The sequence below is a fragment of the Nestor notabilis genome, unplaced genomic scaffold (genome assembly GCF_000696875.1).
Source record: "Nestor notabilis isolate BGI_N333 unplaced genomic scaffold, ASM69687v1 scaffold31001, whole genome shotgun sequence".
Taxonomy (NCBI): Eukaryota; Metazoa; Chordata; class Aves; order Psittaciformes; family Psittacidae; genus Nestor; species Nestor notabilis.
In genome coordinates this window covers 289-26,940 of record NW_009915673.1, presented here as the reverse complement: position 1 = coordinate 26,940, position 26,652 = coordinate 289, and the positions used below count along the sequence as shown (strand labels likewise).

General features: G+C 44.0%; 2 protein-coding genes across 2 annotated transcripts in view; one reads left to right on the top strand and one right to left on the bottom strand.

The window, feature by feature from the left end:
* The window catches only part of LOC104413315 (probable glutamate receptor), a 7,489-nt gene extending 2,470 nt beyond the window's left edge, over positions 1-5,019 (top strand). The window contains exons 2-9 of the mRNA XM_010024264.1: positions 575-629; positions 948-1,127; positions 1,679-1,905; positions 2,502-2,599; positions 3,073-3,290; positions 3,566-3,791; positions 4,181-4,428; positions 4,918-5,019. Coding sequence (XP_010022566.1) covers positions 575-629; positions 948-1,127; positions 1,679-1,905; positions 2,502-2,599; positions 3,073-3,290; positions 3,566-3,791; positions 4,181-4,428; positions 4,918-5,019 — 1,354 coding nt within the window. The remainder of the gene's footprint in view (positions 1-574; positions 630-947; positions 1,128-1,678; positions 1,906-2,501; positions 2,600-3,072; positions 3,291-3,565; positions 3,792-4,180; positions 4,429-4,917) is intronic.
* A 1,533-nt stretch (positions 5,020-6,552) lies between these two features.
* PANK4 (pantothenate kinase 4) lies at positions 6,553-24,975 on the bottom strand. The gene is made up of 18 exons (XM_010024262.1): positions 24,877-24,975; positions 24,313-24,521; positions 22,162-22,345; positions 21,560-21,652; positions 20,211-20,364; positions 19,099-19,280; positions 17,514-17,595; positions 16,336-16,436; positions 14,335-14,490; positions 13,426-13,538; positions 12,816-12,903; positions 11,864-12,015; positions 10,657-10,712; positions 10,084-10,133; positions 8,733-8,837; positions 8,196-8,296; positions 7,640-7,708; positions 6,553-7,083 (listed from the first exon to the last, which is right to left on the bottom strand). Exons 1-18 carry the CDS (start codon positions 24,973-24,975, stop codon positions 6,870-6,872), a joined length of 2,208 nt encoding a protein of 735 aa, XP_010022564.1. The 3' UTR covers positions 6,553-6,869.
* Between the last annotated feature and the right edge of the window lie 1,677 nt (positions 24,976-26,652).

Sequence of the window (26,652 nt, the reverse complement as noted above, 5' to 3'; positions counted from 1 at the left end):
CTCTGAGCCAGGTATGTTTGAGTTCCCTGGGGCAGAGCTGCCAGTGAAGGTGTATGTGCAAAAGATCTTACATTTTAACCTCAGAAATAGATGTGGTCACAGGGTGCAGTGCTTTTAATCTGTGAAGAGTTATCATTTTAAATACATTGTCATGCCTGGCACTGGCCATGACTGAGTCTGTGTGTGTCTGTGCTGGGTTTTTACTTATCTTTTGCCCAGAATTCAAAACTCAGCCGTACTCCAGGGAAGAACCTGCCTCCAGCCACTGACTGTTTTGTCTGCAACACGCACTGATCCCTTTGGGAGCCTGTGTGCACCGTGTGACTTGTGACAACATTTAAAGTGACTTTTATTCAGACAAAGAATCCTGAGAACAGGCACTAAAGGGAAATGCTTGTGCTGGGTCAGTTCCTGTTGGGGAACCACGGTGGTGGGATTGCTGCAGCTCACAGGAGCAGATTTACAGCTGGTTTAACACAGGGGACCCCCTGACACCCCCACCCCCCAGCTGAGGGCCCTGTCTGGGACTTAGCAATCCACTTATTTCTTCTCTATTTCTTAACTTGCAGGGCATTGACTCAAGGGGACTGGAAGAGGCTCTTCCAACTCTGACTGTCACAACGATCCTGGTGAGGCAGTGGCACAGCTCTGGCGGTGGCTGGGGGGTAGCTGGGGTCACGCTTTGTCTTTTCTTTCCGCCTATATATTCGCAAGTGGGGTTTTGTGCTGGCGCCTCAGCACCCTCACAGGGAAGAGCTTCTGCCCAAGAGCTCATCTCAGTCTCCCCTCTGGCAGGTTAAAGCCATTCCCCTTGTCCTGTCCCTACAGGCCCTTGTCCAAAGCCCCTCTCCAGGTTTCCTGTAGCCCCTTTAGGCACTGAAAGACTGTTCCAAGGTCTCTGCAGGCTCTGGGAGCCCAGAACTGTGTGTTTTTCCCCCAACATGCAGGAAGATCCTTACGTCATGGTGAGGAGTGCGGAACTGGAGGGGTACTGCATCGACCTGCTGAAGGCTCTGGCTGCAATGCTCCGGTTCCGCTACAGGGTGAAGGTGGTGGGCGATGGGCAGTACGGAGCCGTCTCTCCCAGCGGGAACTGGACTGGGATGATCGGTGAAGTTCTGAGACGGGTAATTTTCCATTTGTGCTGTTCCAAAGTGGGCTCCAGGAGGGCAGAGCAGCGCCGGCAGCTCCGGGATCTGTTGGGATCTGCTCAGGGACTACGCCTGTGGCGTAGAAGTAATGAATAGCAAGGCTTGTGGTTGGCTTTGGCCTACACATATGGAAACTAAGGAACGAGGAGATGATGGTCACAGCAGGAACTCACTGTTACAACGAGGCGCTCCTGGTGCAGTGTTGGTCTTGGCTCAGAGGTCACCCAGGGTTTCTTTGAGGTGTGAGACTGCACAGACACCTCAGCTCACTAACGAAACAAAGATAACGGCTGTCAGGAAAACTTACCTTGAACCTAACCCCTGAGTGAAACTTGGGCCTCAGCCTCTGGGTGATGTAGGAAACCAGAAGCCCAGGTTCCAACCCGTGCCCTGCAGTGACCAGTGCAAAATGGAAAGCTGTTTGTCCCTCTGTGGCTGCAGACCTGCTGCTCAGCCTCGGAAGGTCTCTGGGTGACAGGATCCTCAGGAAGGTTGAGGGCCGATGGTTTTTCCTCCCCGCCTCGCAGGAAGCAGACATTGCGGTGGCTCCGCTGACGGTCACATCGGCGAGGGAAGAGGTGGTCTCCTTCACCACCCCGTTCCTGCAGACCGGGATCGGAATCTTGCTCCGCAAAGAAACCCTCTCTCAGGAGATGTCGTTCTTCCACTTCCTGGCTCCTTTCAGCAAGGAGACCTGGACCGGCCTTTTGTTTGCCTACGTGCTGACGTGCTTCTGCCTCTTTCTTGTTGCCAGGTACGAATGAATTTGTTTCCCAGGTTTGTTCGAGTCAGCTCCTTTCTCAGCTGTGGAGAGATCTCAGTTCTAAAGGAAGTCCCTGAGTGCATTTTGCTTTGAGGAATCTTCTGGCCAGGTCCAGAACCAGGGCCAACAAAGCTTATGTCAGGTAAAGAGAGCATGAAGAGCACGAGATCTCCTGATGTGGAGTACGTAGGGTTGCTAAAAGGACTGTGTGTGTGTACTTCAGCTCTTCTTTCTCACCTTTATCAGTTTTTGAACTGTGACCATGCTCCTACGTGCAGGTCTCTCTCCTGTATTTTTGTGCTCTGTGTCCTGCGCTGACTGGTGGAAGATTCTCTCTGCCACCCCTCCACTCCTTCCCCGGGGATTCAGCTTCTCCCCACTGCTTAGGCTGCACTAATGCTCTTTGCAGCTGCAGTCTTGAACTGGAGCTGTATTGCTGGAGCACTGTCCCCCTCAGGTGAAAGAGGAGCTACCATGCACAGAAGGGGCATTTTCAGGCTAATCTGCACTGCTGCACTCATGCTGCGGGATAGTTCATATCTATTTTCCCCCCGAATGTCTTGTTTTATCCTGCCGTTTTCCCACAGGCTGAGCCCCTGTGAATGGAATGAGCCAAAGAATGAAGAGAATCATTTCACTTTCTTAAACAGCCTCTGGTTTGGAGCAGGAGCCCTTGCCCTGCAAGGTGAGCTGGAGAACAGCCACGAAGGGGCTCTGGCAGGGGTATGGGTTTGTATATCCAGCTCTGGTCTGTCTGTAACGCTGCTGTGCCATCCTGCTGGGGAAAGGATGTTCCAACAGGGACACTTGGCAGCACTAAAACTCCCAGTTTGGGGAGTTTTGGCTACAGACCTGTTGAAACTGTACAGATGGCTGGCTTCACTGGAGGAAGGTGTGTTTTCTGGGAATGTCAAGGTAACCACTGCACTGGTGCTTTGTAGAGGGAAGTGCTCTGTTGTTGCTTTTGGCTGCTGATGTTGCTCCAGCTCTGCTCTGCATGTTGGTGCAGGTCAGACCAGCCGTCCCAGCTCGTCTCAGACTCATGCATTCAGTAGCTGCAGGGCAAGTTTTGCAGTTTGGCCTTTATGTAAAGGGAAGCCTTTAACTCAGGCTCATGGTCTAAAGTTCTTTGTGTCTCTGTGCATCCCTCCCATGCAGGTGTCACCCCTCGGCCCAAGGCTCTCTCTGTGCGGGTCGTCGCTGCTGTCTGGTGGCTCTTCACCATCGCCCTGCTGGCTGCCTACATCGCCAACTTCACCGCCCTGCTGAGCTCTGGCAGCGAGCAGCTCCCCATCCAGACCTTTGAGGATCTGGTGAAGCAAAGGAAGCTGGAGTTTGGGACACTGGAGGGCTCCTCTACCTTCTACTTCTTCAAGGTATCTGTTGTTCTGTTCATCTCTTCCTCCACCGTTTCTCAGAGGGAAAAAGCATGTAGAGGACTCTGTTCTTATAGTGCATTCCTAGTCTGCAGGGGTTGTCCTTGTGTGCCTTGAGCACAGGGTTGATGTAGGTCATGTCTGGATACATTAACTACACAGGCAATGGTGTAAGTACCCTTAGTGTCCAAGTTATTTTGCATCCACTGCACTTACAGGCAGATTTTATGTGGTGGTTTTGCACTTCAGTTGACCCTTGGATTTTTGGGCTGCAGAACTCCAAGAATCCCATCCATCAGATGATCTATGAATACATGGACAAGAGACGAGACCATGTTTTAGTCAAGACCTACCAGGAGGCAGTTCAGCGGGTGATGGAGACGAACTACGCCTTCATCGGGGAATCCATCTCCCAGGACCTCGCCGCCGCCCGGCACTGCAACCTCATCAGGGCCCCCGAAGTCATCGGAGCCAGAGGATTTGGCATCGCCACCACCCAGGGTTAGTGTGTGCGCTGGTCCTGCCCCACTCTCCACCTGGAATCATGGAATGATTCGGGTTGGAAGGGACCTTTACAGCTCACCCAACACCCTGCAATGGGCAGGGACATCTTCAACCAGACCAGGTTGCTCAGAACCACATCCAGCCTGGCCTGGAATGTCTCCAGGGATGGAGCATCCAAACCTGTGCCAGTGTCTTGCCACCCTCAGCATAAAATATTTCTTCCTCACGTCCAGCTTGAATCTCCCTTTTTTAGTCTGAAACCATCACCCCTCGTCCTGTCAATCTCCTGCTCCAGACCCAAGGGTTTCTTGGCGCATAGCAGAGGATTGCTCAGACGTGCCGTGAGCTGTCCCGTGCCTCTCACGCTCTCATTCTACCCCCACCAGCGTCCCCATGGACGAAGCAGCTCTCAGTCGCTGTCCTCAAACTGCGCGAGTCCGGAGACCTCGACTACCTGCGCAACAAGTGGTGGGAGAGCAGCTGCCTCCACAGGAGCAGGGAGCGGTGGGGCCCGCTGCAGCCCCAGGCGCTGGGGGGGCTCTTCCTCACCCTGGCCATCGGCCTGGCCCTGGGCGTCATCGCAGCCGTGGCCGAGCTCTCGAATAAGAGCAGACACGCTGCTGGACATGCCAAGGTGGGTGGTGGTTTTATCTCATCCCCGTTCCCTGTATCCCACCGGATTAGCATGGACAAGCTCGGTACCAGCCTGATCCTGCTTTTTCTAAGGAAAGCAGCGCGGTGACAGGGGAAGCCATTCGATGTGCTCTTTAAACAGCTGGAATTTCATAGCTTGGGCTGAGCGACATTTTTCTAGCATGGACAGGTCAACAGTAATAATCCCCCACCCTGCCAAAATGTTAAGTAGAAACATCTACTTGATTCCTGGCCTGCATTCCAGTGTGCTGAGTGTGTACAGAGGACAATAGATCATCAATAACAAGTTTATTCTCAAGTATGGCTCTTCTCAAGTCATTTGACAAGCAGGAAAACACATGTAAATGAAACTGCACTAGAATCTGAGTGTGTGCCCCTGTTCCCCACCTGTTCCAGGGGTGGGTTGTGCACCCCTTTTCCGTGACACAGAAAGACTCATCCCTGTGTTTCCCCCCCTTTTGTCTTCCAGAAATCTTGCTGTGCTGTTTTCACAGAAGAAATCTGCACTCGTCTGCATATAAAGAAAAACACAAGACAGAGCCAGGAGACTTCGGGGAGGGCTAACCCTTAACAGTTCTGTCCTTAAGGAACGGGCCTGTGTTAGGTTCATACCACTTGTATTTCATAGGAACTACATTGATGTAGAAAGATGTTTTTCTGCAAGTCTAGAGTGTTAGTTTTCTAATTACAAACACACACAGAGCACTTCTGGATTGGTGCAGCTGGATGCAGAAGAAAAGAAGTGACTTGGAAGAATTTAAATCCATAAGAGTGTAACTTAACAATAAGGGAGGTTAACAACTTGGGGAAATAGAGCCGAGGTGGCTGCAGTGCTGGGTCTGTATTTAGTTTAGAAGTTCACTGTGTAAGTACATGAACACCTGTAGGAGTAAGGGACTTGGGACAGTTAATACGGAGCCTCTGCTTACTAGTGACAGTCTGAGGAACAACCTTGAAAACGTAAAGCTCTCTCTCAGCTGACTGTTCTCATCAAGAACTGCTGCTGAAACGTGCCAGTTATAAACTCCCCCCATTCTGAGCAGATGCTGGTCACCAGGAAGATTGGTTCTGAATCAGGAATGACAGTGCTGAGGCGTAAACCCCCAACTGTGGGGCTTAACTGAATCCCCTGCAGTGCCCTGAGACCTGATGCAACTAAGGAATTACTGGACATAAGAAATGCAAGATGTGGACTTGTCATTGCCAGGTTCCCATCAGGGACGGGTTTCACCACCCAGCCATAGAGAGTTAATAGTTAACCTGACGAAGAACTACAGAGGAAGAAGACTGAAGGTTGAAATCCAGTAGTTCCAGAGCATGAAGTCTGGTAATGGGTCAACTGAAGTTCACCGGGCAAGGGTGAGGCTGTGGGCACTGGGGCACTAGCCTCTTGCTTGCAAGGGAAAATCCTTGGGACTCAAGGGGAGTTGGCCCAGCTGTGTATTAAACAGTTCTCCAATTGAGCTGTTTTTCATTTCAGAGCTGGAATGACTGATGCAAAGTTCATGGTTAAATTGCTCCATTTTGGTACTGCACATCCCATGGAGGGGGAGACAAAGGCAAATTCAGTTACTTGGGAATGGCTTTAACTGCACTGCAGGAACCAAGAGACTAACTCCTACCCCTCCCAGCATTTAATAACTGAAGGCAACAGAACCTAACATGCCTGCAACAGGAGAATAGCTGGCTGCGCCTCAGTAGAGCACTTCATGTTCACGGGGAGGGTAACTTAGTAAGACTCAACTTCAAACTATGGCTGAGTAATTTCATGTAGTTGCAGCATTCCCCTCCCAACCCAACTGGTAACAAGAACAAACAGGGAAAGCAACAGGAGTTACGGGTTCTTCCAACTGCTGGTAAACCAGTGCTGTCCAGTTACCCTAGATCAGGACAGTTCTGTTTTAGACACAGCTGAAGTGATGCTTCTTAGGTCAGAAGGTGGATCAGTCCTTCAATCAAATTAACTGCAAAGAGCGTGAACCACTTTAGGTAAGTTTGAAAGCTGTCATGGAAAATGCAGTGTCAGACTGACTTAGCACTTTAGAACTATTTGGTATGTGCCATGTCCTTGCTGGCAGAATAGGCAGAGATGTATAAAAAAAGGTTTCATTGACATTTAAATATATTTCTATATGAATGTCTCACAGAACAAAAAAATAAAGTCTTTTCATCACAAATACTGCAGCATTAAAATAAACACTTACCAAAATAAACAATGAGTGATATACATATATATATTTGGGTGTGTATACTATAGAGTGAATCATATTGTTGCTTTTTAAGTCACAAAAGCACAATATAAATACGGAATTTCCTGTGAACTCTTTTCCCTGTTGTAGTAAAAATACATTCTTTACAGTTAAAGTAAAACTAGTGCAAGTCCGTTCTGCTGCTGCTGCTCCCCCTGCGGGCCAGCTCCCATCATTGACACGGCACTTCGTACTTGAAGATGACGCTGAAGATCTTCCCCCCCAGGCGGTCAGCGAGCCACGAGTTCTTGATCACAGCCAGCTTGAGGCTCTCGCACTTGAAAGCCGCGTAGTAGTTGGTGTGGATGGCGCGGCCCATGCCCTCGATGATGACCAGGTCTGTCTTCCGCTCCCGCACCAGCACAGCCAAGCCTTTGTCAAGACGGCTGGAAGGAGAGCTCTGGTTAGGAACAGTCCTTACACGTGCCACGGGTGAAACACGGGTGGTTCTAAGGGCTTTGGACATAAAGTGTGGTGGGATACGGCTTTTCAGCTGGAATTACTGATGCCAATAAACAGGAACACTTGAAGGAAATGAGATTGGATTGTAGTTTTAAAAGCTCCATCCTGAGCACACTTGGGATTCCCCAGGAAACACGTGGGTAAGTTCTGTTGCACCAGAGAACTGAACTAAGAGTAAACAGATTAACAACATGAAACACTGCCTGTGCTCAAGGGGATCTCCTGGTCACGTGCAGGATTTAACTAAGCTGCTCCTGACCGTGGCAGCGTCACTGCTCAACACACCTTAGTAAGGCAGACACCCAACAACGAGGAAGGGCTGATGAGTATCACAAGTCTGTAAATCCAGACTAAGCAACATTACTGGTTGTGTGGAAGTGATTCCTATCAGGAAGGGTGGCTGAGATCCTCCAGTGCTAAGTCTCAGAACATTCTGCAGCTGATGGAGACAAAGAACAGATGGGTACTTTGCCAGCATACCTGAGATCTAGACATGGAGAACTCGAACCCGTCTGAACCAAGAGCAGCTTCTCCTCCTTCAGTGCAGATCTTGAAAAAGAAAGAAAAAGACAAAAAACATTAAATGTCTACTTTAGGGTCATGTAAATCTGGTACTAAACCAATGACAACAACTATCTAAGTCTGCTTTGCAAAGGCTTCTTTTCCTACTAGGATCCCACCAGGGAACACAACGCTTCCATCCACAGAAGCATTATTTGGTCAGCTGCGTATCCTCCACAGGGCTGCTCTGTATGTGACATCTCTGTATTTTCCTCTATTCCTTCTAACATAGCTTTATGTTTTAGCAGCTCGAGTGCTCATCACGGAAGACACAGAAAACAAATACAATTATGGATTGTTAATAAAGATCTCATCTGTAAATCGTTCACCTTAGTGAAAGTACATGATCTGCCTTAGCTTGCTGCCAGGTTCCAGATTTCAGACACTAATAAACACAGTTAAATATGTAACAAGGAACTTGCCTTTTCCTTCTCTGTACTGTACAATGCATAATGAAGGCTGGGAATATGCTTACTGAATGATGGGATCCATTGCTGCTATCCGCTCAGTCACGATCAGGGATTCACTGTAGGTGACATCGTTCAGGGCAGGGCCAGAGTTACAGGCCAATATAACCTGAGGTGAAGGCACAGAAGAGTCCACTGGTTAATGCAGTGCACGTGTGGTGGTAGAGCTGCTCGTCTGTTTAAATCGCCATTCCCTCACTTGCTTTATAGAGGAAAAAGTGCAAAGAGGAAGGCTGGAGAGCCAGTGCTCATTCTCCCTCATTAACTGCTATTCTGGGTCTTATGACCCTCACAGGGAAAAGCTGCTGCCTAAGAGCTCATCTCATTGTCCCCTCTGGCAGGTTAAAGCCATTCCCCTTGTCTTGTCCCTACAGACCCTTCTCAAAAGCCCCTCTCCAGGTTTCTTGTAGGCTTTGGAGTTCCAGGGGTTGGGATTAGTCCCTGTTTTGATGCCAGGAGCCACTCTGCTCAAGAGTACTGCAGGTGGATAGTTAGCAATTACCAAAGCTCCGTTACACAGTGAATTCACAATGAAACCCACTTACCTCTGTCCCTCTAGAAAGGAGCTCTCTGACAAAAGGAAAGACTCCTAAAATTATGTCTATTCCACTGTTATCTGCGAAAATTAAGGCACATTTATGAGGGGGACCCTCCTGTAAGAGAAAACCAACGTATTCAGAAATGAGTTCACAGTTCATTTCAATGCACAGTTTGTGTTATTTACAACTACTCACTTTAAGACCCCACATTTTATAGCCTCAAACATTTGGCCATTTTAGTTCTCTAGTAGCAGCACAACTCATGAGACCACCACCTACCCTCAGTCCTAGGGGAAATTAAGTTCCCTGATGTTGTCTCTGCACAGTTATTTAAAGCAGCATTTAGTGACTTTGCTTTCTTTGAGACCCTTCAAACACCATTAGTAAAGCCTTCTCTGGGAATGGAATAGGCCTGACCATCAGCTCTGAACAGGAGCATCCCTGGAGGCTCAAGGAGGAGCAGCAGCTGCTGGTGCGAGCATGGTGGTCATCAGGGTGCACCTACCTCGGTGGCTGTTTTAAGCTAGCCTGCTGCAGGTGAAGAGGATTCCCTCTGCCAGGAAAGGGCAGGATGGGCTGCTGGGGGCAGTGACATCCTAAAACGAAGAGATTCCCTCTTCTCCATTAACCTTTTCATTTGTTCCAAATCTGATGTTATGAAACTCGGTTCCCTCCAGTTCACAGCAGCAGCAGTTTTACAGTGAACAATGCTTAATTCTTAATAAACTGTTGTCAGGACAGTGAGTGCCTGACATTCCTCAGCCATCACTGTTACACGGGATGAGCTGACAGGTTCTGGTTTAAGATGTAATGAGTTTGAATGCTCCACTCACAGCAAAGCTTTGGCTCCCATTGCCAACAGGGATTTACACAAATGCACAAAAGCTTTTCAATTAACCTTAATGAAGTACCAGTAGAGATCACACAGGGCAGAAAGAGCTTTGCTAATTGGCAAGTTAATTGCCTTCAGCAAGCTTCTACATTACTGTTGGCTTTAGGTTGGAACAAGGCAAGTGTTACCTTTGGGCCCAGTGTTCAAAGTTTTGGCTCTAGTTGTATAGAAACAAATGTTTTTTTTAAAGCAGGGGCACAACATGGTTCCTCTGGAGCAGCTCTGGGAGCAGCTGGGCTCTAAATCCTGAAGGAATTCAGCTAAGAAACTTGGTAAGTGATGAAGCGTCAGACTAACTCCTTTTATTCCTTTCTTTCTGGCATGGCTGCTGAGTTACTGGTACTGGGTTACCTGAATGTATTCTGAGGGGTCTGAAGAGGGTTCTGTTAAAGCCCAAGATTAATAAAGTGGATTTATGGTGAATGTATTTAATTACTCATGGTTAGTAACAATTATGGGTTGTACCTTCAGTCGCTCCAGCCACTGGTTGTAGGAATCTTGTAGCCAGGGACGTTCTGTGTCACAGATAAGATCACGTTAGTGTGCCTTTCAGGCAAAGAGGAATTCTGTACGCTAGGAAAAGCAGGAGGTGGGTGGCTCCTTCCAGGTGTTTAAGCATTAAAGCATTTGAGCTCAAGCTTCTGAATGTTAAACAAACAGTTCCAGAGCTCTGAATTAAGGGAATAGCTCAATTAGAGCAGTCTTGAGATGGAATTCTCATAACAAAGCAATGAAGTCATGTAAGCTGGCTATGTAAGGACTCATCCCAGATGGATGGTGGTGTGCCTCCCAGGACACTACCTCCTCGAGTGGGTTAGAACAGTTACAAGAACAGTGAGACATCCCGAGTATCTGTGCAGCTCAGACCTCTGCTCAAGGAGAGCTTTTCAGATTGCAGTTCCTTTGGAACACAGACAGGAATGTTCCACTCAAACTGTGCAGCCTCTATGTCAGGTCACCCCAGCGAGGGCTGATGGTTGCCTGCCACACAGTTCACACCATTTCCAGACCCAGCCACCACCACACATCTCCCCTTACCTTGTAGTTTTGACTTGGCTTCTTCAAATCCAAACTGTGGCTCAGATTCCAGAACGCTGCATCAGAGGAGAAATAAAGGGTACACAGTTAAGCAGCTTCATCTTAAGTATAGCTCAAACATTTCTTCAGCAGGTGGTCAGCAGTCTTACTGGTTATAATGGGGAGTGTGGACAGGTCCAGTGAGAAACACGTACTTTGTGCTTTGGTTAAAAACACAAGGCTCGGATGTATACTACTGAAGCTGTTTTCTTTTGGCATAAGAACTCTAATTTAGCACACAGATGTCTGCAGGCAACTAGACTACAGGCACAAAAGACACCTTTTGGTCTGCAGCCACCATAAAATGGAGTTGTGGTCTAAACTATCAGTGAAACAGTCTCATTTGAAGGTTGAACTACAAAAGTTTCTTGAAGTTGTACCTGTGTGGCACAAGAAGGCATTAGACTAACCAGACACAGGTTTTAAAAGTTACTGCCAGTAACTGATAGTAAAGTAGCCCCAGACATGTGGGTGCTGAGGCGGATTTACACAGTGAGGTGTCTGGGTTCTAAGCTGTCAGTACAAATACTACAGCATGTGAGCACTGCGTCTCAGTTGAGTCTCATAAAGTTCCTTAAATCCAGCATTAGGTGACATTTAACTCGGTCTGTATCTCCCAGATCCTTCCTTAAAGGCTCTTGGATCTGGTAGTATCAGCCCTCCCCGAAAGTTCTAGAATTTAAACATGTACTTGCAGCCTGTTGGCATTAATATCCTTACAGGAATTCATGGCTGCTGAGAAGAAGGAAAACCAGTTCTCCAAATGGCAATAGATATGTATGGTGATCAAAAGTAATCAGTATTTAGTCATCAAAATACCCAGCCTGATGAGTATGTGCTGTGGTATCAGGACAACTGAAGGGTGCAGAAAAAACATCCACGGTACCACACATCCCCAGGTGCAGTGCGAGTAACAGTGCTACAGCAAAGCAGCGAGACCAGCAAACGCTGCCAAACATTCACAGGGACATCTCTGCCACGTTTAAAGGGTGGGAATGTGAAATTCCTCACACAACGATGCTTGTAAAGAAACAGCCAACAGTTGATGCAGGTGAAATGCAAGCTGCAGTTAGATCGGTGCACTTAATTCTTTATCGAAAAAAGAACAATTGGATATTCTGTATCTTAAAAGGTGCTTTTAAAACATTTCAGAACATTGAATACCTACTCTGAGACTGCTTTTGCTCCCCAATCAAAGACATTCCCTGCAAGAAGTCCTTTCACCAGAGCAAACTGCCTCTCCTCCCAGTCTAACGAATCCAAAGACTCAATTACGCTGTGGAAACATTTTAAGGCTATGCCATTTTCTTTCTGCTTTATCTGTAAGAAAGACATGAAACACTGGATTTATAGACAAGAACTTCTTACCCATCACTGGTTGTCTCAGTCCCAAGACCACGTTCAAGCATTCTCCATTATGTTCATGGCCTCTAACGGACCAACAAGTTACTGTTATCAGCATGCTGAGTATCAAGAGAAAAGTTTCCTGGGATTCTAATAAAAAGCTTTGTAGTGCTAGGATAAGATCTGCAGCCCAAGAATTACTTTGCTTAATAAGTACAGGTGCAATAGATCTTGAGCAGGTTGGGGACTGGGGGAGTGGGCACACACAGAGACTTTTGGCAGTGCCATGTCCCATCAAACTCAGGTAATTACCACGAACAGGCTCACCAATGGCTGATCTCTTTGATTTCTGCATCAAGAGTTTCATCATCCCAGATGTTAAGAAGCTCTTGAATTTTTCCTCCAGAGGGATCAGGGTTACATAACCAGTTACCTTCCCAGCTTCCACAGTTCTGAACTGATGGAATCACCTCCTCTGGGAGGAGCTGGTTACACTGGTAGCTGACAGACACCACACACTCATCAGAACAGGACCACCACCAATTCTCAGAAGTATCAGACAATGCAAGCTGGTAATATTTATGGTTAGTGTTACCCTCACCATGTCCATGTCGGAAGTCCAGGGTGTTATGTCCCATTACTATTGCTTCTCCTCAGCCGCTGCAAGGTAGCCAGTTACTGACGCCCCCAAAGCCATGACTTGCACAAAGTTTCGAGTATGGAAAAAGTGTCTTGAACTCGTATGTCCTCCCCTCTGTAAAGCAGGAACAACTTACCTTTGAATAAGGATCCGGAAAATTGAACTCGTTTAAACAGTGTTCCCTTGTATCCAAAAGGCTTCTAACTGTTAAGGTACCATATGCACTTTAAAAGGGGAGAAAGGGGAGAAAAAAAGAGATCAACTACTTATACAGAAAGAAGTTATTTTCTCTTCTCTTTCCTCCATAAGTCACAGCACATCACACAAGCACAGAAGTCTTTACATTCCATGCGTGCTAAACGCTGCCTCTAAGGGGCAAATCTACTGTACAGTTTATTTAAACACAGAGGGAAGATGTTCAGAGCAAAGCTGGATACTTGAATTAACACGCTGCCATGTTTAATAAGCAGGTAACAATTTTAAATAATAAACAATAAGTTTTAGATATAAACCCATGTAATTTCCCCATTACATTCAAGTGCACGAGACCCAAAAGTTCTGTGCAGAGGACCTGACATTTGGCACGTCACCTTGCTAAAGCCTTCAGCCTGCCCAGCTTCCAGCTTGCTCTGCTTCATAACCTAATCAGCTTCTAGTTAGATTTTAGTTAGTTTTTAGTGAGCTTTTCATTTGCTCTGCTCAATAGAAGCAGCAAGTGATGAAATGGGAACACAAGAGACACTTACAAAGGCTGCTGCCTGAGCGTCTGCAGCTTGTTCCAGTACTTCTGCCGGAACTTTTCGGCTCTCTCCAGAGCATCCATGGAGTCTGGCTGGCTGGCTGCAGCACGCTTTGCCACCTGGTAGGGGAATGAGGCAAGACAAGTTACCACATGAATTCTTCTTCCATGTAACTGATCTGAAGTTCAGCCTGAGAAATAACCCCTCCATCTGCTACGCTCTTCAGTGCCGGCTTGGATCTAGTCCCTCCCACACAGCATCTTCCAGCTTTCCTTTACTCAATTAATTTTAAATACCTCCTGTCTTCCCAAAGGATTTCAACTTTATTTTCAAGACTGGACTTTCACAAATTAAACACAACTACTTACAGGAGGGGGGTAAAATAACATGTGCACAGACACATAAAAGGAGAAACAGGCAGGAATTTAACAGTCTGCATCCACCCATTGTGTTGTTTTGCTTTACTGCAGTATGGTCAAGCTGGGTTTTTCCCAGCCCTTTTCCTCCTGACACTCACTCATGAAGTTTCTGATTCGGATTTGCTTATGAAGTATACACAGCTCTTAAATACCAGCAGGCACTGGCTGAGTCAGTTTTACAACGCAGAAGAAATAGCTCAGGTCTGATTAAACCCTAACCCTCGGCCTTGCTGGCCTTTGACGGTCTGACTAAACCCTAACTCTTGGCCTTTCTGGCCTTTGATGGTCTGACCATCCTGCTTGCCCACTCTGTATGAAGAGGTGGCAAGTGCCATTTGAGAGAGAAGATGCTTTAAAAGCACCACCAGAGAATACAAACCTATACACAACAGGTTTGACACAGCAGGTGTATTTTGCAGGGTGAACTTGTTGGTCCACGGAAGACATAGGTACTAAATATTTGTGTCACTCACATATGATTGTTTGTGACATTTACCCCATCCAGAGCCTCCTCAAAGCAGGTGAGCCAGTATTTTCTGGCCATGGCATCATCTGTGAGGTCAACAGTGTCTGGAATATAGGTTGATGGGTCTTTCAGCAGTGGCAGGTTCACAAGTGGTCTTTCCAACCTATCCATTTCAAGCATGTCAAACTAGGTGAAAAAATGAAAGAGATTTATTAGGACTTGCTCAGAAATTGACTCATAACAGATTAAGCTAGTACAAGGGCTACAGAATTCCATCCACAGCTGAGAGTGACAAGTTTGCAGACAACTTTATGTCACCATAAATAATCCACTCCCCTGCATGGATTATCTGTGACCATCCTGCAGATGGAGATTATCAAAGCTTCATGTTGAAAACCTACTACAGGCCCTCTAGTTTATTATTTTTCTTCCCTTCCTCCCCAGATCTGCTGGCCTATCAGGTTCAAGGAGCACAAAGAGTTGAGCACAGGATTATTTGTATAGGAATGCTGCTATGTTGCTTCACAACTTCCCTTTCAGAGTCCTGATCAAGCCTCCAAAAGTTTTCCTCATGTCTTGTGAAAACAATGCTTGGCTCAGATTTCTAAGGATAGATATTACATTAATGTGAAATACGTGTAGTTACACAGCTCTGTACATAAAGTGTGCCTTATTTCTTGTGCCCGAAAAAACCTGAGCACATTTATCTGTATTTTATACAACTACCTCATCGCATTGCATCTGCCAACAGAAACATTCAGCCTAAGTAAAGATTAAAGCCCACAAAGTGACGGGTCTTTGTGCACACAAACTAAAGTGGCTGTTATAGAACAAGTGTCTTCAGTATTAATTCCACTGCTGGAAAGTGGACGTTTCTGAACTGTGACTGTTGCAAAGAGATCTCACTTCATGTGAACAAAGTGAGTGCTGAGCAATAGGAGAATTCAAAATGGAGCAGCTGTGGACAGCACGTTACAGCTGGTTTGACACTCTTGTACCACTGCCAGAATGAAAGAAGATTATCTCACACAGAGTAAAGGGCTGACAAACAACAGATCATTACATCTGCATAAATGATTTTAAAATCTGTGACACATTTCTCATTAAGAGGGATGGTGGTGTTATTTTTCGGTCACGCTTCTAATCCACAATTTCGTTCACCCAATTTCAGTTATTTCAGAGCAGAAAATTAGATGCTTTTTACATAGATCCACAACCCACAAAATCCAACATCTGCACCTCATAGAGGACTTATATGGGAAACCATTCAGTAAGAGCTCTACACCTCATCTTCAGGCCTAAAAAAGCTGAGTAACCAAGAGAAAACAATGAACCAAAGCCAAGACCTGCTTCTCCCACCCCATTCCCTATAGCAAGGAAACCAATTCCTGAAAACTGGAAGGAGATCAATCAATGATGGAGGAGATTTAAGCAAACAACGTGAAAAACACTGACATGCAGGCTGGTAACACAGTAACATACTGAGCTCCACTATTCTAGCTTCTTTCAAACGCGCTTCAGCAGATGCAGTATTAGAATAGTTTAAGAACCTGAAGGTATTTTCTGGGTGCTTACTGGATGCCAGTTTCACTGTGCAATCAGAATTACTGTATTGTCAGTGTATTTAAAAGATGACTGGGCTCATGCTCTTCTGTCCAATTATATATTTCTCTTCTCATAGGCAGTAAATAAATGCTGCTTAAAGACAGGGGAACATTGGATTCAAAATTCTGAAGCACAATATTTCAGCTACTTCAGAGAAACAGTAAGAGATGTATGTTCCCCCCACCCCACTTTGGTGAAGGACACTAAGACAAAGTAGCAGCCACCATCTGTTTTTATGAGACATTACATCAAACCATCACACATGACACAAGACAACATCACACAACACAAGACACCATATTAATCACTTCTTTTGGTAAGCAGGAGTCCCAGGGGCAGGAAGCAACCAGCCTGAGAATAACCATCTGTTTTCTGATCACCATTACTAAAAGAAGGCACTTAGTTCTAGAAAAGACAACCACATACTGTACCACTCCTTGTTCTCTGCATAGGGTAAACATCAGGGGATGTGCTCATAAGACCAGAACTCCCAGCATAATTCTCTCCCCAGCTATACTGATTTGGATCTAGAAAAGAGAAAGACAGAGACACACATAATCTGAAAATAAACTGAGAATACTCCCATGAGTGAGTCTAGAGTTAGCATCCCTTCAGAGAAGGTGCTTCACTACCAAAACCATCTTCCCTTGCCTTTGTAAATAAAATTTCCCCTCTAAACCCCAAAAGAAACATTTCAACCACTCGGTGAATTACTTAGCTCTGAAGAGCTTCAACCTGAATGAGACATAAGACAACACTTGTAAAATCATTCTCTTTTAACCCCCTTCCCTTGCCATTAAGGGCTATAACCAGCATGCCTTCAAAGCACTATCACTGATCATGATTTCTTATTTCTAAATCTAGATCCAGTAATAACAAAACATTATCACTAAAACACAATGTAAGTTCCAAATAAACACTAAAGTTACTTCTAGAAAGTTTCTAGAAATGAGAAAAAGTTTAATCAAGTTGAGATGTACAGTACATGCTGCAGAAGCAACGTCTGTATTTCCTCAGTAGTTGGTTCCTTGCCCATATCGACAAAATGGGTATGAAAATGATTCCACATCCATTATTCTAAGGTATATTTGATACTTTCTAAGTACCATTAACAACTTCTGTATGTGTTTCACTCTAACTAACAGACTGACTGGCTTGCTTGATAATAAAAGACAAATGGCAGAATTCAGCCAAAACACCCTACACCCAAAGAATGCTGGCCAGAAGTGTCTCATCCTTCATAAATGTGTGAGGCTTTTCTCTCCCAAAGGAACACAGTCTTCTTCAGTACATTAACTGAATTCAGAAGCTGGCTTCTTAAAGAGGAGGAAAGTTCTCAGAAACTACATTTCCCCAATTTGATTTAGAGTTATGAGTGCTCTTTGCAGAAATCCTGCTGGCTTCTCAAAGCTCAGAGGAAAAACGGTGAGAAATTAAGATGTCCCTGCCAGAATATATAAAACCAAAGCCCAGCATCTGTGTTTATTAGTGCAAAATGTATTTATTTGGGCAACGACTTACATGCAGCCTCTTAAGAGAAACTTGGACATTACACTGACATTTCAGAACACAGCATATACAGAACAGAGCAGTGCTGTACTTACTGTCTTGTTCAGCTCCTTTTAAAAATGCCCCAATGGCTCCCAGGTAGCCTTCATGTCTCAGGAACAATGCCTGAACCTCTCCCTGCCACAATATGAAACATTGCAATTGGATGGTCCCTGCTGGCTAATATGTACTTCTTTGTCACTAGTTTTACACTTAAATTTAATAGAAACAACTAGAAGATGGTAATATTCATTTGTGCTACATTCTAATACATTCAGTAACTTTAACGGTGCTTCTGAAACACAGGTTCAGGAGGAACTGCTTACAAACATCATCCCACAGTTATTAAACAGCTGGGGAAAAAAAATACATGCAGAAGTGGTGTGTACTCTAAGCCTGCACAACCACAGAAGCAGCGGGAAGCCAGGGCCTTCACTAGAAAGACCACTGCATCATTCCATGAATATTCAACTCCTCTTGCTTGAGCAGGCTGGCAATGTAAGGTCATCTGATTTCCAGGTCACCAACCTAAGTGCGTGCCTCTGTGCACCCTACACATTCGAGACGTTGCTCATTACCTTGGTTTCATTACACTGCTGTTCAACAACATGCAGACACTCTGTATATTATCCACAGACAAGCATTTCCCCATCAAATTCATTTAATTGTTAATATAATACATGAATGCTAGGGAGAATAAGAACACCCTCCATCCTAGCAGCAGGGTCCGTTAGCTTTCCTAGACAGGACTGAGTGAGACATTCATTGCCTTCTCTACAGCAGAGCCACCTCCATTTGCAGCAGCCACCGTAACAACAGCTCACACTGAGGTCAGCTACAGTTCATGGAGAGATTGGGATTTGAATCACTAAATAGATAAAGCTATTCTTATAAGAACCTAAAGCTGCAGTTTTGCAATAGTTTTCTTGAAACCCAACCATTTTACAGAAAGGGACCACAATGGTAAAATAAAGGGGAGGGGAAAAGCAGCATAAAGGCATCTCTTGGCCAAAGCATTGAGAAGAGAAAAAAAATGGTGCTGCCTATTCTATAGAATTACAAAAGTGCAGAGCTAATCTCCCTGTAACAACCACTAAGTGAGCTTTGCACTTGACAGTTTTTCTAGTGAAAAATCTTCAGTATTTTCCACAGCTTCAAAACCTGTAAAGAACCACAGCTTGGATGTGCTGGGGGGGTTTGGGTTTTTTTTTAACAACAAACAACAACCCCCCCCCACTGCTACTATCTCAGCAGAACAATCCCACATTGCATAGCCTAGGGGGTGAAAAGAAATAGATGCAAGTCAGCAAGAGGAATTGAATAACAATGGTAGCTATCGAAGAGAATAGTGAAAACTCATTACTTGGCAGCTACAAGACAGAATGTCAATCAAAACTAATAATAAAGAGAGAGAGGGAGGGAGGGAGAGAGAAAGAGAGGCCAGACAGTACTCCCAGACATTTCACATTGATTTTACCCCTCCCACAACAGATCTACATAGCCCTGCCTTCCCTACCTAACCAGCAGCCCTCTAAGCTTACTTTATGTGCAATTCCATTTATTAGTTATTAGTCCCCCAACAACCTAGAAAGATTAACTAAACACGTGACTTTGCTATCAGGAAAATCTCTGCTTCATTACCTTAGAGAAGAAGTTGATACTGTAGGTTATTGTGCGCATAGTAACGGGGTGACCTCGAATAAAGAATCCTCCAAAATAAATCTTCTCTAAGTTATGGAGTTTGGCGTAGAGGCAGGCGAGCTGACCAATGTCATTGCTGATCATATGTAGTAAACTTTTTGCCATATCTTCTTTGGAAAATTCTTAAAAGGAAAGAAATAGTAAACCAATTGAAACACAGATGAAGAATCCTCAGGTAGACCGTGCTTCTCTAACAGATAGCCTACAGCTGGAGGAGAAAATATCCAGTGTGACCAGTCTCTACGTGTGTAGAAGAAAGGTGTTCCTGTCCCCCCAAAATCTCTTACTAAGAAGTACTGCAAACAACAAGGAGTGTGTATTTGAGTGAAGATATCGTGAAAAAGACTCTCTCTAAGCCTCTGTTAAATATTGCTTGAAAGAAACCTGCTTGAAAGGTCGACAGCAAATGCCATTTCTTCTCTCTAGGAACCACAGATGATGGTTCATCCATCCAGCTTGACCTGAGATGCACCGCAGCATATCATACTGCAGATAAAATTGCAAATTACAGTAAATCACTGCTATGGGTCCTCTTCTGGACCAAGAAAGCCATATATATTTCCCATAGGAATGAATTCACATTGGGCTAACTAGACATCTATTTTTCCTGTTTGCCTAAAATTATGCAATCCCATACTGAAATGTGGATGCCTGCATTATATAATATTTTTAGCCAACAAAATATTGTGCAGGCAAAACACATGTAGGCAAGATGATGAACAGGAGTGGTGGTTATTTTCCAGCTCTACTTGTTAGATCATTATAAACAGCAGATTCCCAAGGGCCAGAGGAGATGGTGGCATTTCTTCTCCTCATTAGTTTCGAACAATGACTCCAAGTAACTGGAGCAACTCAAGCAGTGCTCCAAGTCCCCTCGCAGCCCAGCATGGGGAAATGGCTAAGGCAAGTTATGTTTATGCTGATGAAGCTGGCAACTATTTTTCCATCCATTTAAGTGTTGAACCTAGCACAAGCAGCAAATCCATGCTGACAGGAAATATAAAGTAATAAATCTACAGCAGATCTTGGGTAGATCTTTTATACACCCATACCTTTATCTGCTGTAGTAGATTTCCCGAAGCTGCTAGCGATCAGATTTCCACTTAGGCCCAGGGTCTGGTAGGCTCCTCCATACACATCTTTCACCAGCATGTCTACATTTGTGTGCTGTCCCTTTGAAGCAAGTTGCAGCAATTCATCAAATTTCTGAGGATGAGAAGCAGAGTTACTCCAGCTTTCCTGGACAGACAGAGAACCTTGCCCATAAACCCAAAGTTCTGCAGCATCTTTACTGACCAAAACTGGGGGTCTGGGCTTGTCTTAGAATCAATCTGGCAACAAAAGATGCCTTATTTCTAATAATAATTTAGTCCACATCTTATCAGACAGACTGGTCTTAAGTGAAGCTCCTTTAATGATGAAAAGCATAACTGTCCTCTTCTTCTACAAAATCAGGAAGCACTAAGAGCACACACTGTCATGTTCTACGACTAATTTTTAAAAGCACCAAACAAAATATTGCAAGTATGGGTCTTCCCTTTGACATTTTCTTATTTGGTGCATATGTAACTCTAGCTTTTTGTACACTGCTGACATTTAGGAACATCTATTTAAACCACGTGGGTCTTTGAGACAGGAGTAAGCAGCACGACTTAAGAGCTGCGTTGGGTGGAGCAGTACTAAACCAGGCCTTATTCTGGCAGATCACCAACTTGGGATTTAAGTGATGAACCCCTGAAACCATAATGTGAAACAAAGAGTTAGAATTCCTCCTCCCTGTTCCCAGACATTTTGCAGTAATTGGGTGCTCTCTGCTTTGCTTCTGCAGATCATGTGAAAGGAACTAGGTGGGCATTTCATGTTGAAAAAGAGCACAGAAAATTGACAGGCCACTCTGAGGAGGCTATTCTCTGCACTACAGACAGTGTTCATCCTTGCAGACAAACTCCCTGAGTCCCAAGCAGGATAATTATTTTGCCACTGATGATCATCTCATTTTTGTCCCTACGTTCTACTAGTAGCTTTTTGCATTTAAAGGTTCCCTTTATGCATCAGAAGTGTCAAAAATATGAACATAAGCCAAGGACTCAGCCTTGTTATCTAACAGTGAGGGACCACAAGCACCTATGGAAAGCATTGAAATTGTCCTGAGGTTGCAGGGCTGCCTGCTCTGTTTCTGCACCAGGACAGCAAACCTTTGAATAAAAAGTAAAACACCCCAAGAGACAGACATAATTTTTTTCATGTTTTAGTACTCCAATGTTGGACATCTGGTTTCCCACAGAAACATAACTTAAAATAATTATTTCTCCTTATTCAAAGAGGTTGGCATTCCAACATTTCAAGCTTCCTCTTAGTATGTCTTCTAATCCCACGCCCCCTAAAACTGACACTTTGATACCTTTGTTTTTGTGAGCAGTGCTCCAAGACCCCAGAAGGTTCCACCTCCAATTGAGCTCCCTCCGATCCATTCAAATTTGTCTTCTGTTTCTACCTGTCAATAAAACAAGGCAGATTTGTCTAGAAAGTCCTATTCTAACTATAAACACAGTTAGATATGAGAACACGTGGGTTTTTTTGAACAGTGGAATTCATGTAGGTGGAACTCTTTAACTGTGTAACTATCAGGTGAGAAATGCATGTTCCTCATACCCCAGGCAGTTTCTGAAATCTCTGTATTTAATTCTTGGCCAGTAATCTTAAACACAGACACAAAACTTGGTGCCTCCCTAGTGTACCAAACCAAACAAATATTAAAATCACTTTGACCTGACAGCCTTTGTCCTCATCAGTTAATGTAACAACTTCTTTAAACACCAAATTGCAAGTGATTAAAAAGAAACTACAGGAGTGAGTGAAAAAGCATTCATAACTCTGTAAGAAAGGGAAACTGGGAAACTTTCTTTCTAATCTTTGCTAGAAACAACTACTGCTCTAAAAAAGTGAGATGTTTCAGATCACCTTAATCAAATTCTACAATAAAACATTTTAGCAACCACTCACCTTCACTATAGAAACCCCAGAGCCAATATTCACCAGTAAGTAAGGGAAAATGTTTGGGTCATTCGTCTGAAATCGAAATTCTGTGTCTGAATCTTTCTGGTATGCAAACACTTCATGGGGTATGTTCCTTAGCACGAAGTTGCATCCTTTAATTAGGCAGGTCATTACATCTTCTTTATCTACTCTGAGGGGAAAGGGGAGAAAAAAAACCTTACCTAAATGTCACAGTCCTATTGACAAGGAAGTTTGCCTTTAGAACAGCAGTTTTTAACGGCTTTATGAACAGGAGATAGTAACCCACGCTGCATGGCAGAAGTCCAGCTCTCTTAAAACATGAAACCTACTTCTGCATACATTCTGATGTTCATCCTCCATGCCAGAACACACAGGCCAAAGTTAGACCGTAGTTACACAGTAACTTTAATCTTACATTAATCATGCTGTCATTAAAAATAATCCTGCTCCCCTGTTTGCTTGTTTACACAGCCCCTTTAGTGCCCTGGTGCTAGCACAAGCATATGTGCACCCCTGCAATAAAGCAGGTCAGGAAATGTATCTGAAAATTAGCCTAACAAAACAATTTCCTAACACAGAATAATTTTCTATCACTCTTCCTCTTCCTTCTCAATAGAGGAAAAAACATTTCAGCACTTGTCTGTGACAGATTAAAGTGACTGTGAGGGGCCTACTACTGGGATTGCTAAACACAGGAAAAAAGGACTTCTCACAAGAGTAATAGGATTCACAACAGTATATATCTCACATATGGAGCCTGGGAACATGATACATAATTTAGATAAGATGAATGACGCAGTTAAGTCAGTTAACACTTCTGTAAAGTTCTGTATCTCATGTAATGTTACTGATTTATAGTAGATTTCTTACATGAAATATCGTAAGACTTGTTGAAAACACAAACTAAGCACAGGTATGCATCTCAACTAATACAGAATGTTTGTCAGGATGGAGAAGGTGCTGCTTTTTGTGTCTGTGGAGTAATTAAGTATGCCATGATCAAACAAAAACCAAAGAAACAAAACCAGGTGCACCACGTGAGAAGTGGGAATTGCCTTCTTGTCTTGATTAGCTGATACTTAGCCCCAGCCAGTAAGGTACTGATGTAGGCTGGTTTGAGAAAGAGTTAACACAATCCTGCCTATCAGAAGAAGAAAGTGATTTGGGAAAGCAGTATAAAAGAAGAGGATCACAGTACTGCAAAGACTTGCAGCAGGAGAGGGGCCTTGGGGTTCTCTCCAGTAACACCAGGTAATGTTTTATATTGACATAAATTAATGATGCTTTTATCTGTACCCACAGTACCTTTTTAGCATGTGGTGTTTGATAAAGTTGTGTGAACAGTAAATTTATGAGGCTGTAGATTCATGAGACTGCTCTTTGGTCTCCTGCAAGCCTATGCTTCTGCATGAAGGTTACTTAGGAGCTATGCAGTAAGTTGCTATATCATGTTAATTGCTTCTGAGCTTGCACAGAAAAGCATTAGAAGCTTTTGGAACTCTTGAGAGCTTAAGCGACTACAGAGATAAGGTATATGAGGGGAAAAAAAGAAGTGTTTGCTAGTAATATTGTGGCTTGTACTAACAGTTGTCAAGTGGATTTCATCCTTAAAATTTAAGCAGAAGGACTGACACACTTAAATGTGTCATGACAGTAATGGATCAGGGATTCCTAGTGAAAATTCTTGTTACTAATAAATTTACTAACTACTCGATTTCCAGTATTACTCTATTTTATATACCACTGTGAGTTTTGTGTATTTGGACCTCTACTCCATTAGAGTCTAACAGTATGTCCAAAGCATACTCCTGATAGTTGGGATACTATCAGTGAAATGCTACTAAAGTTGAGAGGTGACAACTAAAAACTGTTATCAGAATAGAGTAACTTAAAAATGGATCCTTTATAGGAAAAAAAAGCTATGATAAGAACCTGCTTTCCTGTTTTTACTTCTTCCTGAACTCTGTGCTCCTGCCTGTTGGCTCTATGCCTGCATCTCTGCTGTGTCAGCTCATGATAAGAGTTATCTTGTGGCACGCGTGGCTTCTGAGGGTGGACGGAAAGGGGCAAGTTAGCCTGCTAAAAACTCAAAGCAATCATACACTCCTATAACTAAGTTTAAATAGATCCACTTACTTCAACCCCAATTTCTTCTCAATAAGATCTTTGAATTTATAGGCACCACCACCTGTAGCTTTGATGACTTTTGTCTCTGTATTGACAAGATGGTCCTTGATGAAATCTAGGCAGGTTTCAATATAAGTGTTTTCAAATTTTATGAAGTGAAGTCGAGCTGTAATTTCCTCCTGAACAGTTATTTCGTACAAAGGTTCATTTTCTATGTCCTTTAAGAGAGAAAAGAGTTTATTATAGACCATTCAGAAACCTTCCTTGAGAAACAAGGTTATATGCTAAACTAATGAACATCAATTCCTGTACTTCCTTTGTCTTGAAACTATTAATGCTATTAAAAACATAACATCCCAAGCTGTTTCAACAGAGATTAATTCCCCTTAAGCTAAATAACAGACATTACAAAAGACCATACCTAAACAGTAAGAAAGTTCTAGATAAAGCTTCATACAGAGCAAGTTACAGGATGAGTTTCAGATGAAACTTGTATTCTCCTGTGAGAAGCTAGTCCAGTACTCCACCTGCATGATCCAACCCCATGCAACTGATGAATGATACAGTTCTCACCTTTCCAGAATGATCAAAGGATCTCACTCTTGCCACTTTGTGCTGCACAGTTGAATAATAAGCCAATTTGGTTAATGAACCACCTGTCAATAAGAACATGACAAGTTATGATTAATGCCTCACCTCGGAGCAAACAATATAATTTATGTTTGCTTTATCTAAAGGTTCTTGGTTTTAAAAATCTCATCAACTAAAGCCAGACACAATTAAGCTAAATGCATAATGCAGTGAGCCAAAGAACCCTGGTCTAGAAACTGATTTGGCATGGTTAACTCTGAATGCACTTCCTATGGGAAAAGCTCTGCTTTTTCCTCTGTTGGAGAAAAGCCCTTAATTTTAACTCTGCACAAAGAATACCCGGGGCTGCAGACCATAACCACCCTTATCTGTACAGAAAGACAGTTCTAACTTGGCATCCCTGCTCTTGGAACAGGAGCACGAGGCAGTTAGGCAGTCCATATCTCTTGGTGTTACAGGCCTAATGTGCAGCTGCATTTAAGTCTGTGTGCGTTACTTGTCTCTTGCCAAATCTTTGGCATGTTACTCCTTTTGGCAAGTTTGCCACACATCTTGTAGAACATGCTTTGTACCAGACAGGAAGTAATTATGACCAACCACTGAGTTAAAACTGAAGTCCCAGCAGTACCTAACATAATAACATGATGAGTAAATTCAGTGGCTCAACACTCTCTCTTTAAACAAGTGTCACCAAGAAATGCAGCATAGGCATGTTAACAGTCAGATAGTGCTTATAGCTTTGCCTTTAACAGTACTCTCAGCTCTTATATAGTGTTCAAATAAACACAAATTTCTGTCCTTTAACAGTACTCTCAGCTCTTATATAGTGCTCAAATAAACACAAATTTCTGCATTCTGTAGGAGAAAAGCAGGTGGCTTTCTCCAGCAAAGTTTAAGTGAGCCCAGTTTAAGGGTGATTACTGACAGACACTGATAGTATCAAAAGCAGCAAAGCTTTCCTGGTCTCAGATCTTGCATCAGTGCACTGGCCAATGCTTTAAAGACTCTGGTTAACAAAATCCAAACTCTGTTCTAGCTCGTTGCTTGAGGGTGAGGGTTTTCTTAGCTGTTTTTTCAGACAACTAAACTTAATAGTCCTGCGCTATGAGAAAAAGCTTCCTTCCAAACCTCTAACTATAGGAATTGTGAAGCTTGTGCTGGAATGTCTCACTGTGCAACACTGATAATGATGCATGTGCCTCAGTATTTATTTATCACCAGGTAAATGGTATGTAAAGCACAGCTTTACACATCCTCCCCTTCCTCTCCCAGTTTGTGAACATTTAAATCCCTTCCCAACACCAGCTGAGAGATGTGACCAGGCTTTGTAACTAATCCCACAACTCTAATTCCACTCTGACCCACAGAAAGGACCAATTCCAGCTGTTGTTTTATCAGGCATGAAACAAGTAGCTTTTGAAGGAGCCGGTAGACCTGTGATATAAGATAGTATATTACGGTTGCATATATTCTTCCCACTATGCAGTAAGTCTACACCACCCAGAGCAATGTTAGTCGGAGGACTAGTGGAGGCTCACAGCAGCACCGGTGTTCTGCGGCTGAAAAGCACTTTCCTGGCTTTCCTAGTAAATAGCTCCACAAACCTAGTAAGTGTGAAACAGAAGCAAAATGTGTGAATTGGACCTGGCTTTGCAGCTCTCCAAAGAATGAATGCTAATCCCTACACAGGTGAAACTCCTGAACAGGCTTAGCCCAGGGTGGCCATGCCAGGCCAGCCCCCCCGGCACAGCTCCCTGC